Source organism: Lepidochelys kempii, chromosome 1 (genome assembly GCF_965140285.1).
Source record: "Lepidochelys kempii isolate rLepKem1 chromosome 1, rLepKem1.hap1, whole genome shotgun sequence".
Taxonomy (NCBI): Eukaryota; Metazoa; Chordata; order Testudines; family Cheloniidae; genus Lepidochelys; species Lepidochelys kempii.
Window position 1 is genome coordinate 121588741 of NC_136380.1, and position 13414 is coordinate 121602154.

General features: G+C 38.9%; 1 protein-coding gene across 2 annotated transcripts in view; it reads right to left on the minus strand.

The window, feature by feature from the left end:
- The window catches only part of ATP10A (ATPase phospholipid transporting 10A (putative)), a 160625-nt gene that overhangs the window by 24237 nt on the left and 122974 nt on the right, over positions 1–13414 (minus strand). For both annotated transcript variants that reach the window (XM_073353092.2, XM_073353084.2), the window contains exons 8-10: positions 8270–8487; positions 6200–6394; positions 2829–3390 (exon numbers count right to left, since the gene is read on the minus strand). In XM_073353092.2, coding sequence (XP_073209193.2) covers positions 2829–3390; positions 6200–6394; positions 8270–8487 — 975 coding nt within the window. The remainder of the gene's footprint in view (positions 1–2828; positions 3391–6199; positions 6395–8269; positions 8488–13414) is intronic.

Below are 13414 nucleotides of genomic sequence, written 5' to 3' on the forward strand. Positions count from 1 at the left end.
AGTTCTGTCAGTTTGTTGATGTTTGGCCTCAGTGACTGAGCAGTTGAAACCTTCAGGATTGCATCAGATAGTTGTGTTCAGCATCTTGACTTGTTTATATTCATTGTGAAAAAAAGTGATGATGACTCTATGGCGGACTCTGCCCGGTGACTAGTGATGGTATCTCTGTCCCTCTCCCCCAGCCAATGGGAGCTGCACCAGACATTGCTGGCAGCATGTCTGCCTGCGTCTCTCCTCCGCGGGCTGCAGTGAGGGGGGTTCTTGGGTTGCGGATGGCCCACGGGGAGTCTCAGGCTCAGGCTCAGGCACACGGGGAGTCTCAGGCTTGGAGGGAGGCCACGCTGTCTTGCTGCATCAGGCACCAAAGAACAGTCAAGTCGCCATTAATGGCTCTGGCCCTCTGGGCGGGACAGAGCAATAAGCAGTCTCTAGTCCCAGCTTCCTGGCTAGGGCAGACAACAATCACAGTCTAAGGCTCTCACTCTCTGTAAGGGCCAGAGCAATGAGCATCGTCACAGACCTTTGGGCCTAAGGGAGTATTGAAGATAAGGTCCGTGCAGGATGGATCCCTGAGTAAAATTCCATGAATGAAGCTGAACAACCAAGTTAGCATTTGTACCCATGGGCAGTTTAATTGATACTTAAGGTCACTCAGAGCAGTTTACTAAAGACAACCTACTTATGGCAGTTGATCAGAGTGCTGGGAAGGAAGGTAGAGGCAATTACTACACTTTGCTATATTTATGAATCCAAAAGTTACAAAACCTCATGACTCAATTCTGGATATGAGTCTTTATAAAAAAAATATCAAAAATTCTAAAAACAGGGTCAGTTCTGACATCTCCAAGTGCTGTGGTTCAGAGTTGTTCTATTTCTGTGTGCCAATCGGTAGATTTCATCCCTTCCAAACAGCAATTCTCAAAGCTCTCCCTTTATCCTTTTCTGACCAATACCAGAATATTTGTTTTACATTAATAGCAGATTTTTTTTGCAACTGCCTATGTGTGAAAGCAGACTCTTCTTCTCCTAACTTTAATGTCATAGTGAGTTCTATTAAACTTTCCCAGCACTACAAATTCTTTAGTAACATTTTTGGAGGGAAACAAGTAACCTCAGATGCGTTATGTGTATTCCTTGATATCAGTAACTTCAGACACTATTCAAGAATACTTTATAATGAGCTAAGGACAAGTTCTTGAATTTCTGGCTCTGCTGTGACCTATATAGCTGTAAAGCGACAACGAATTGTGACAGATTGAAATCCTGTAATATCCTGGACAAACTTTATTGAATTAAGTTAAACCTTATTGAATTAGGGGTAATACCTCTGTGGTCCATTGTATTAAAAATGCAGTTGTGTATTGTTATTGTGGAATTGTATGTAATTCCCCTCAGAGAACGGGGATGCTGATGTAATTCCTCTGGTTATCAGCCCTTTGAAGTCACTCCCCTGGAGAGGTTCACATATATCAGTTCAAACTGGATTTTTGAGGGTCCAACAAAGAAAGGATTTTTGGATAAATAGCCTAGTTTTAAACAGGCTCAGGGCCTTCTTCCTGCTCCTGTAAATAGACAGGATCCTGGGTCCATGGAGGGCCCAATCCTTACAGAAGGGTTGGAAGGACTTGGCCTATTGAGGCCCGATAAAACTGGTTGCTTGTTAGAAGCTGATGCTGTGATGAACTTGAAACCAAAACAAAACCCCTTAGGAGGAGTGTGGAAGGATTGCTCCTGCCAGAGTCCATGTAAGGGGTGGGGTGATCTCTGGTAAGCTTATTAGCAGGTAGGTAAGTTCCTTTTTGGCTTTTAATATGTTTTCTCTCCAATGCTTTTTACCTTAAGAACAAAGTAGGCTTTCTTAGAAAGCACTGTGTAGTAACTTATAACTGTGGGCAGTCACACTGCTAACTCTCTCTGAAGAGGATGCAAGCACATGTGTTTGGCCAATCTGTCCAAGCACGTGACAGTTACTCTGAACTGTGACACTAAATTAACATTTCCTGTAGCTCTTTAATGCAAATTACACGGTATGATCCTTTCACTGGTATTTACTTCAGCAGCCGTCTGTAATGTGAAAGTAACCATAAAGTCAACACACTAGTGACGTACAGGAAATCTCTGTGATATGTTAGATTTCTGTCCATTCACACTGGGTTAACATTTGAATGTTGTACATAATTAAACGTTGAACACAGTAAATCAGACATCACACATATTGAAAAATCTAGGTCTCAAATAAGTGTATAAGAGACCACCAGATTGTCTTTAAATCCAATTGATTATAATAAAGAGGCATTAAAATTGCATCTGGTTCAAGCATGTTCACATATCTGAGACTCTGTAACTGAAAAAACACCTTCCAAAAGATAAGCTTCCTGTTCACAGTTAGAAGTCTATTCATCACTAATCATCTGCATCTTTAAAACTAAGACCACTATTAGTAATTACCCAAACAACATTTATCTTAATACAAAAACATCTGAGTAAGCAAGCAATGTTGGGAAAATGTACTCAATGAAAGGTAAATTGATTTGGCAAGGTCTTGAAAAACATACACTTAAAATAAGGTTTGCCATTGGGAAAAGCTCATACTGAAATCAATATTACTCACATTTCTTTAGGCAAAGTACCAACAATCCATTATAAAAAGTTACTGGTTATTGAGTTTATAAAAGAAGCAGAGAGGTCCTGCTATAATACATTTCCACATACCCGTAAATGATACAGATCTAGCTCTGTGCTAGAGAACTGCAATTGGACATGACGAGATTGAAGTTCTCTAGCAGGGTCTAAGAGTTAATTGGAGAAAAAGTAAGCAAGAACTATACCTGAAGAACAGGGCAGAAGAAGATCCATAATAACTGAATCCGCTCCTTTAGTGTAAACATTTATTTCATCTGTAAGGGGATGCCTAACCACCACTGACATTCTTTTTCTGATGGAATCGAAGCCCAGTGTGTGCAAGAGTTCAAAGGTTAACCTTCCCAGATGAGGTAGCTCTACTGATACCTGGTCAGACAGCCTTCCAACCAGAGCACAGTTATATGCCCGAGCTGCGTAGACAAGTGCAGCTTCATCTGGACTCTCTGCCTCATAACGGAGTTCTCCTTCTTCAGGTCCACTCCTGATAGCCCTTCTGCCCTGCTGTGAGCTATATCCATTGTTATTCATCTGCGGAGAGTGTGCCAACTGCTCTTCCAGTTTTAATAAAGTGCTCTCAGTGGATGTAGATGAAAGGATACTAGAACTGAGTCTGGGCATGGATTTACTCATAGTCAGGCTTGATGAACTGCTGCTGTTAGATCCAGAGGTCAGACGGCTGGGAGTGAATCTTCGAATGAAGTCTTCTATGGTCTTTACGGGTGACTTCAGTTCAAATCTAACTCTAACCTTGAGAAGTAAAAACCAACAGCCAAAAAAAGGATATATAAGAAATCTGACATTGTCATTTGATAACTCAAAGTAAGAAGCAAATCTCAGTCAATGGCAAAAAGCTACGACAATCAGAGATGAACAAGCAAGTGAACAAGAATCCCTAGGCTGACACTACCAGAAATATTACTGGAACCAGTTTGTATACGCTTCAGAATTTACACTATTGTTGACCCTTCCTTGTGGATCAATGTTAGAATCGCACCCTAAAAATAATGTTAATATAACTAAAACCTTTGCATTCTATGGGTATGTCTAAGTGTGTAAATTCAGCTTCAGGAGACATACCCCTGCTAGCTCTGATCAAGCTAGTGCATTCAAAATAGAAGTTACTCTTAGGGGAATTCTGTGCCGCTGCGTGTGTGCATATTTTAAATTTTTTGCTCAGAAAAAAGCTTCTGCTGGAAAGTTGCTGCAGTTCTGCCTTTTGCCCATCAGAGGGAACTGTGGCGATAGAATAAAGCAGCAGCTCCTGGCCAGCTATGAAGAGAAAGAGGCTGCAGTGCCTTCTCCACAGCACCTGTCAGATCAGGTCAGGAGATGGGGACTATGGGGGGAGATGGGCAGCGTGCGGCTGCTGGGGCATCAGACAGGGGCTCATAAGGGCTAGTGGGGAAGGACAAACTGAGGTAGGGGCTGAATGGGACTGGAGGCACAGTGTCATGGGGGGGAGGAAGGTGCAAAGCCACATAGGGATGGGGAGAGGATGCAGAGCTACAGGAGGGAGGAGGATTGCTGAGTGGGGGCACAGACACATGTGGACAGCGGGAGGGGTGCAACGCCACGTAGGGATGGGGGATGGCTGAGTGGGGGCACAGAGACACATGAGGGCAGCGGGAGGGGTGCAGGGCCACATGGGGATGGTGGGAGTAAGTGTCTGAGTGGGGATGGGGGGACGCTTGGGGACAGGGGAAGATGTACCTGAGTGAATGGGAGAGGCTAGCGGTCAGCCAGGGTTTTCATGGGGGAAACTCCCTAACAATCCACCCCACACCCCAAAAGCTGTTCCATACTTTCCCACCCATATCCAACAATGTTCCAAGTTCACACCCGGGCTCCTTCCCAGCAATTACTTCCCTCTCTGTCAGTTCCTCCATTACTCCTGACTGCCCCCAAGCCTTTGCATTGCTCCTGAGGGGTGCGGGAAATATGGTTCTGTATTGTAGTTTAAATGAATTAATATGTCTAGTAAGAAATCATTTGTCAAAAAATACATCCTGAATCTTTTGTTGTCTGTATTGTTACAGACATACTTACTGACAGGTATTTTGAAATAAATGACCAAAAATAATTGAAACTAGTGTGTTTTTGACAAATAAATATATGCAAAATTTGAAAATATTGTGTGCAGTATTTTAAATATTTTGTTGCAGAATTTCTAATTTTTTGGCGCAGAATTCCCCCAGGAGTAAGAACTGTGGCCATGTTGGTGTGAGCAGCAGAAGGGGCTACCCACACCGAGTATGAGCCCATCTGAGACTATAGGTATGCAGTTGGGGCAGCTAGCTCCTCCTGCCACTTGTGATGCTGTGGCTACATCACTATTTTTAGTGCACTAGCTTGATCAGAGCTAACCAGGCATGTCTCTTCCTACTGGGATTTACAAATTCCAGCTCTAGCGTAGACGTACCACTTGTGAGTATTCAGTAAAGTTGGTCAAAAAATGTTTCTGGAACACTTCTGTGGGAAAATGCAGCTTTGATGAAGCCTAAATGTTTCATGGGAATGTGTCCATTTCAACATAATTTTTGACCAGGCAAAGTTGAAAGAAATCATTTCAACTTTCTCTTTCATTCTGATAATGTTGAAACATTTTGTTTTGATAAGGTAAAATGTTATATTCCTATATCATTTTAATTCATTTTCTTCAGACTTGTATATTATACTAGAATATTAATTTACAATTATATTATATTCATTATATTTAATGTTATAATGTTTTAACATCAAAACAAAATGTTTCAATGGTTCCTAATTAAAATTCTTTGGAATTTTCATTTTGTGGGAAATTTTGACATTTCTGCTAAGAGAGAAAACAGATTTAGAAATGTTAGTATTTCCTGAAGAATGGAAACTCCAGCTTCTGACAAGCTCTAATATTAAGTCTAATTATATTTGTGTGATATGCATTAGATGGTGAGTATTTTGTTCCACTTCTCATTAATAAATGATACAATTTTGTAAGTGCATACGTCTGCCAAATCATCAGCTGTCATAATCTTGCCCAATTTATATTAATTTTCTTTTACATAATTTGCAACATTTAAGAGGAGATTTTGTCAGCACACCCTCTTTATAATATTTAAAAAAAAATAATATAGCCTTCTACAAATGTAGTTGATATAAGCAAATTATTTATAAAGAACTGCCTATGTGCCCCTTATTCCAGGGGACTCTGACAAATTAATCCAAACCATGCCCACAGATGCAAATTATGTTTATTTAAGAAGTTTCAGTATGTGAACTCAGGAAGGAAAACAGTTTTAGAATGGCTTCAAAATTTGCAGTACATACAAATAATCTGTTGGGGTTAAGAGAAACAGTTGAAATAGACCTTTTAACTAATGCTTGACGTCACCACTAATTTTAAACTTGTATATGTTGTTTTCCTCACTGATTTATGAACTGGTGCCAAGAATTGTATCATAAACATCTCAGTTTCCTTCTAGGAAAGAACTGTTTTATGTCTCTTATTTACACATCTCTGAGATAATCCAATACAACATAATGGAGACTCACGCTCCATTTTGCTGTCTCTCTAACCTACCTTTTGCCGTGGCTGATCTGGAGAGGTAACAACAACTGTATTGCAAATAGTCAATGCTATGAAAAAGTCAAAGATGTCAGAAAGTTCAGGGGTAAGCTGGGATAATGGTTGTTCGTGGCTTCTCATAACTTCAAGACTTCTTGCACATTCATTTACTTTTTCTAACAAATTAGGATCCGGAGTGATGTCTTTTTCCTAGAAATACAACAGGAACAGTATTACTATTTTGCAGCTTTGTATATTTTAAAGTCTCAGACTGAACTGGTTTTGCCTGATGCATCAGCACCTCTCTGGTGGCCCCATATATTTCTGGAGAATTTCAATTTTTCATTAAATGACACTTCCCCTGTTCTCTTTCCTGCAACCAGACATGCAGAAATTTGTATACTTTTAGGCCTTATGATTGCAACATTAATTTTATGAATGTAAATAGATACAGGGGTGTCTTCCTCTCTCTGGTAGACCACCTAAAATTGCTCTAAAAATGATGTGGACTGCCTCCATTAATTTCAATTGATAGTTAATACTGAAGCCTAATAATGACAATTACATTGTAAATAAACTATTGTTAATCCTTTAATTGCTGATCATTGTAACAGAAACATTCAGCTATTTTGGGATTGTGGATGGAAATCGAGTAATGTCTTGACATTCCTTCCTCTTTTCAATCTAACCTGAGAGAATTATTGTAGGCTGCCACTATATATAGACCTATATTACGAAAAACAAGACAACAACAAAACTAAGAGCTAGTTCTGACATCAAAACAGTAAGCTTACCCATTTTGCACCGCTAAGAAATTGTTTAGCTCCACTATATTTTAACCACTTTGAACTTGAGAGAAGCTCATATGCCACTGAAATCACAATATGGCATGTTTTCCACTGTGATTAAACGGCTATTATATTCCTTTCAGGACAAAGATATGAATTTCCTAGGAAGGCATAATGCTGATTACAGAAAAGCTACAAAGTGTGCTTCATAAAGATATGAGCCCTACAGTGTTGTCTTTATTGGGAATTTACTCGCTTCATCAGTTGTTGCACAACTAGTGAGGTAGCTGCACCACTACAAACCCCACGTGTAGACACTGCAAGCTGCAGGCTGTGCGAATGGAGGTTACCACTGCCTAAACCTGGGGTTAGCTCCTTCAGTGCAAATTGCAGCTTTCCTTTTCTACACTTGGGGGTTTGCACTAACGCAGCTTCATTGTTGACTGGACATCAACAGCTGGAACCAGGGCAGACTCTCAAATTATACAGGACCTAATTCTTCACTCCATTAAAGCAATTTAACTTTGTCAAAATTCCATTGTCTTCCATGTAAAAACACTGTAACAGAGTAAAGCAGTATGTTCATGCAATATTAATGAGATAGCAATTTGCAGGAGGAAAAACATGCACATGACTCGTAAAAACACATGTAGAGATTAGTTATGGAAAAATTATGAGAACATGGTTCCACTTAAATTTTCTGCATATGCAGGAAGCTTTTGTTTGTTTGCTTTTTAATGTACCTTGCTCCATTTAATGATAATCTTGAACCACTTATACTTGAAACTATGGAATGACTTACATTTGCAATTACAGGGTGAATTTGAATATATGAATATCACAGTTTCCAATCCAGTGCTTACTATTCATGCATTTATAAATCACTGTTTCCCAAAAACTTAAGATAAAAAGAAGTGTACCTAGACCAATTAGAACTCTTGATTTAAATCCTTAATCTAACATCAATTACTGTAAACAAAGGGATGAAACACATTTTTGTTCTTGAAAATCAAGGAATACCCAAAACAAAGGTTTGAATTTATCTTTCTGAACTTGGAGCCTAGACGGATGACTCTTTATATAAGATCTCTGCATACTTTGTTGCTTTTTTAGCAAAAAAAAAAAAAAAAAAAAAAAAAGAAAAGAAAAATATGATGAAAAGGAAAAAGCTAAGATGATGAAAGCCAAGAAAGATGAAAAATACACAATGTGGTACAGATTTCTTCATTTTTTCCCTTTAAAGCAATTGTGACTCTGAAAGATACAAAGCAAAGCACATTTGCTGCTCACAACGAACCATGGGGCTACTGAATGCAGTGTGCTTGGAGAGAATGCTTGCTCTTTTTGCTTCAGCCCTGCTGCCGGTGCGTCGGTGGGATTTCATACTCAGGCTTCTGTGGACAGCCTTAATGCTCTGATGACTACTGACACTGTTCCGCTGGGATAATGTTCCTCCTTTAGCTGCTGTTTCTTCCTCCTCAGAATCAGCTTCCTGGTACATGGCTAAACGTCTGGCTATTGACAAAAATACACAAAGTGTAAGATTACATGTTTTGTAGGGAAGAAGAGAGAAAGAGAAGTGGTGGCTAAAACTTTCTCTGTATGGTCTAGTTTTAGTATTATATTGCATTTTACTGTAAGAATGAATGATGCTATTATTACAATATAACAAACTAGTCTTAATTGAACAACAATATCTTTTGAGTAATGCAGATAAAATAATTAGCAGTTTAATTCAGTACACTGCCTGCCTCATCTTCAGCTCAGTGTGACAAGGCTATTAGGTTCTTCAGTTGCTCACAAATCAATTGATGCCCATTATAAAATCTCCCTCCATAACATTTTTCTTGCCAAAACTATCCAAAAAAATTGCTTTTCAGTTATGGTCTCTGAAGGAAAAAACCTAAACTTTACTGTCCTCCAGCAAAGATTGGGAAATTTTGTCCCATGTATTTCTGCCCACAAAATTTCATAATGAATCAATCTATCTATCTATCTATCTATGGTACTTATAAGGCTCTTAATATCTGAGCACTTCACAATCTTTCCATTTTACAAAGGGGAACTGAGGCACAACAAGTCTAAGTAACTTGCTCGAGTTCACATAGAAAGTCTGTGGCAGAGCAGGGCCAGGAAGCTAGGTTCCCAAGTTCTAGGCTAATCATTGGACCATCCTCTCTGAATGAAATCCTAAGCAAAACAAGCATGACAGTGCTAGGTAAAAGTACAGTAAATAATCAGCTGCAACAGGCCATCAACAATGATTTTTAAAATCTCACTCTATGTGGAGAGTCATAATGTAGCTTATGAATGCTGTAGGATTGAAAACTGCTATGAATCGGGTTATTGCAATGGCTTGATTCTATTAGTTATGTACTGCAGAGCACAAATATTAAGTGTACACAGAATTAAGTTTGCTTCAGAGTTTTCCCAGCAAGTTTTCCCATTTTTAAAATCAAATCTTTAATCAACTGTGTAACTACAAAAGTTAATGATGACGATCTACAGGGGCAATTTAATCAGCATAAGGAAGATATCACTGAACAAAAAAACGTGCAAAGCACTCTTGATGTAGCACACATCTATTTCTAGCAGATTTCATTATTTCTAGGGCTATCAAGAGATGAAAAATTAATTGTGATAAATCCTGAGATAAAAACAATAATCACAATTAAGCACAGTTATAATCACACTGTTAAACAATAACAGAATACCATTTATATAAATGTTTTCTACATTTTCAAATATATTGATTTCAATTACAATAGAATACAAAGTGTACAGTGCTCACTTTATATTATTTTGATTAAAAATATTTGCACTGTAATAAAGATAAACAAAACAAACAGTATTTTTTTCAATTCACCTCAAACAAGTACTGTAGTGTAATCTCTTTATTATGAAAGTGCAACTTACAAATGTAGTGGTTTTTTTTATATAACTGCATTCAAAAATAAAACAATGTAAAACTTTAGAGGCTACATGTCCATTCAGTCCTACTTCTTGTTCAGCCAATCGCTCAGACAAACAAGTTTGTTTACATTTATGGGAGATAATGCTGCCCGCTTGTTATTTAGTGTCACCTGAAAGTGAGAACAGGCATTTGCATGACATTGTTGGAGTCAGCGTCACAAGATATTTATGTGCCAGATGTGCTAAAGATTCATATGTCCCTTCATGCTTCAACCACCATTCCAGAGGACATGCGGCCATGCTGATGATGGGTTCTGCTTGATAACAATTAAAGGCAGCGCAGACTGATGCATGTTCATTTTCATCATCTGAGACAGATGCCACCAACAGAAGGTTGATTTTATTTTTTGGTGGTTCAGGTTCTGTAGTTTTTGCGTCAGAGTGTTGCTCTTTTAAGACTTCTGACAGCATGCGCCACACCTCATCCTTCTCAGATTTTGGAAGGCACTTCAGATTCTTAAACCTTGGGTCAAGTGCTATAGATATCTTTAGAAATCTCATATTGGTACCTTCCTTGTGTTTTGTCAAATCTGCAGTGAAACTGTTCGTAAATTGAGCAACATGTGCTGGGTCATAAAATAAGACGGCATAACATGAAATATATGGCAGAATGTGGGTAAAACCCCAGAGCAGGAGACATGCAATTTTCCCCTAAGGAGTTCAGTCACAAATTAAATTAACGCATTATTTTTTTAACAAGTGTCATCAGCATGGAAGCATGTCCTCTGGAATCGTGGCCGAAACAGGAAGGGGCATACAAATGTTTAGCATATCTGGCACGTAAATACCTTGCAGTGCCGGCTACAACAGTGCCATGCAAATGCCTGTTCTCACTTTCAGGTGACACTAAATAATAAGCGGGCAGCATTATCGCCCGTATATGTAAACAAACTTGTTTGTCTGAGCGATTGGGTGAACAAGAAGTAGGACAGAGTGGACTTGTAACCTCTAAAGTTTTACATTGTTTTATTTTTGAATGCAATTATGTAAAAAAATAATAATCTACATTTGTAAGTTACACTTTTATGATAAAGAGATTGCACTACAGTACTTGAGTGAGGTGAATTTAAAAGTATTATTTCTTTTGTTTATCTTAGTGCAAATATTTATAATAAAAATAATAATACAAAGTGAGCACTGTATACTTTGTATTCTGTGTTGTAATTGAAATCAATATATTTTAAAAAGGTAGAAAAACATTCAAAAATTTATAATAAATTTAAATTGGTATTCTATTATTAACAGTAATATGAAAACTGCGATTAATTGCAATTAATTTTTTTAATGAAGTTAATTTTTTTAGTTAACCGCTTGAGTTAAGTGCCATTTATTGACAGCCCTATTTATAACTGATGCAGATCACATTTATACAGTCAACAAGAATCATGGCCATTTAGTAGTTGGGCTTTTCTTTCAGTAGATAGGCATTTAGCACTAACATTTATCCATTTTTCAGGTATTCACTGAAAAGACTTCCATTATACTCAGAAACCAAAATATAATAATGCACAGTATACTGGATGCAGATGCACAGTATCAGTTATGTACCAAAGTCTTCACTTTCTATCAATTCTCTGTTGTAACCAATCAACCTTTCCCAATGTCATGTACTAAATCACTAATGTACAAGTTCATTATTTTGTGACTTGACATGCAAACAATGTAACATTAAATATTTCCATTAAAACATTAATTGGAAACAAAACCCTTGCATTACAGTTAACTGATTTCATTGTGGGATTTCTTTTAATACCGCTAAGATTTAAAACAAAACAAAACAATCTATAACCCAATGTAATCTTCATAACAATCTTAATCTCTCAGAAAGTAGCCACAGGAGTTAAAATCAGATAGCGCACAATATCTAGATACTACTACTAGCTCTATTGGTTGTATGTCAGTAAAGTTGGACAAGATTTTTCAAAAGAGTAGTTTATTTGACCAAATATGCAGTTTCAGGAGACCTAAAACTACTCGCAGAGTTGACAAGAATAGTTTGAGTCATTCACAAAATGGCCAGAAGAGACTTTCTCGATTAATCATAAATTCTAAAACATTTCAGATTCAGTTCAACACAAACTGAATTTTTTTAAAAAAATTTTCAGAACTGTCATTAAACCAACCCTCCCCCAGATCAGTTATTTGCCCAACTCTATAGGTGGTACAGTCCTCTGAAAACCTAAATATACAAAAAGAGCCAGATCCTGAGTTACAGCTAAATAGCACTCAGGAGGGTAGAATGCAAGAGTGCCCTTTGTATTTCCCCAGTTCAGTACCAGTCAATATCCCTGGTACAGATTAGAGTATCCTGAAGACTGTGCTAAGGTGCATGGGCAGCCAATGGACCTCAGGGGTCATTCTGCCAGTAATGGACCACTGGAACATAAGGATGCCCAGGTCACATTGCCTGCACCAGCAGACTCAAGTGGCTTGCTAAAATGGCTTTAGCGCAGTACCATTTCAGTGCACATTATAATGCTAGATGAAAATGTGTTGCTCTTCACCAACATTTTATTAAAAGTATGAGTATTTTTCAGGGCAAATGCTTACGAGGGGAGCACCAGTTTCAGCTCCAGCGCTCCTCCCAAAGGTAATGCCCCAGTGTGCTCCCCCAAAGCTGAAACCGGGAATGGAGCTGTGGGGAGCCCAAGCCCCGGTGCTCCCTGCGGTACAGAAGCCAGGAATGGAGCCGCGGGGCTGAAGGTCTGAGCCGCAGTGCCCCCTCCTAGATCTAAAGCCCTGAGCCCTGGTGCTCCGGAGGGTCAGAAGCACTGACCCCGCCCCCCTGCTTGGAGCCCTGACATCCCTCCCATGGCTGCAGCTTCAATCCCCCTCAGTGGCTGAAGTCTGTAACATCTTGTTCAGAGTTAAGGACATTTCAGAGTTATGGACAATCTCCATTCCTGAGGTGTCCGAAACTCTGAGGTTCTGCTGTACACACCAACGTACTCTGGGAAACATGCTCATTTTGATTAGCATGTTTTCATCTCAAAGCAGTATTACCAATTCACTTTGCTAACCATCAAACATACACTTTTACGGCAAGCTTTGGAGCAGCACCCTCAACTCCCAACAGAGTCAATGGGAGTTGTGGGCACTCATTGTCTCACAGGAACAGGCCCCAGTGGCCTAAGATCTCAGACTCAAATTTGCCACAAGCAATAATCTTTCTTACAGTTGATAATGTGCACTTGAATGGCATGCCCAGGGAATGTCATACTGCTCTGTATTATGCACCTTTGCCCGGGAAAAGGACCAGACAAAATGACTACTTTTATCATTATAAAAAGTTCCACACAGCTGGTCAAGCTCTTCTCCAACTATACTGGTTAATAACAGGTCACGGCAGTTTTGGTTGAATGCCTGACTTGCAGAGTCTTTCCAAATAAATATGAGATCTTATAATCACATTCAGGAAAAGTTTCTGTTTTGAAAACATCTTACAAAATTCAGGACTCCATGCACAAAC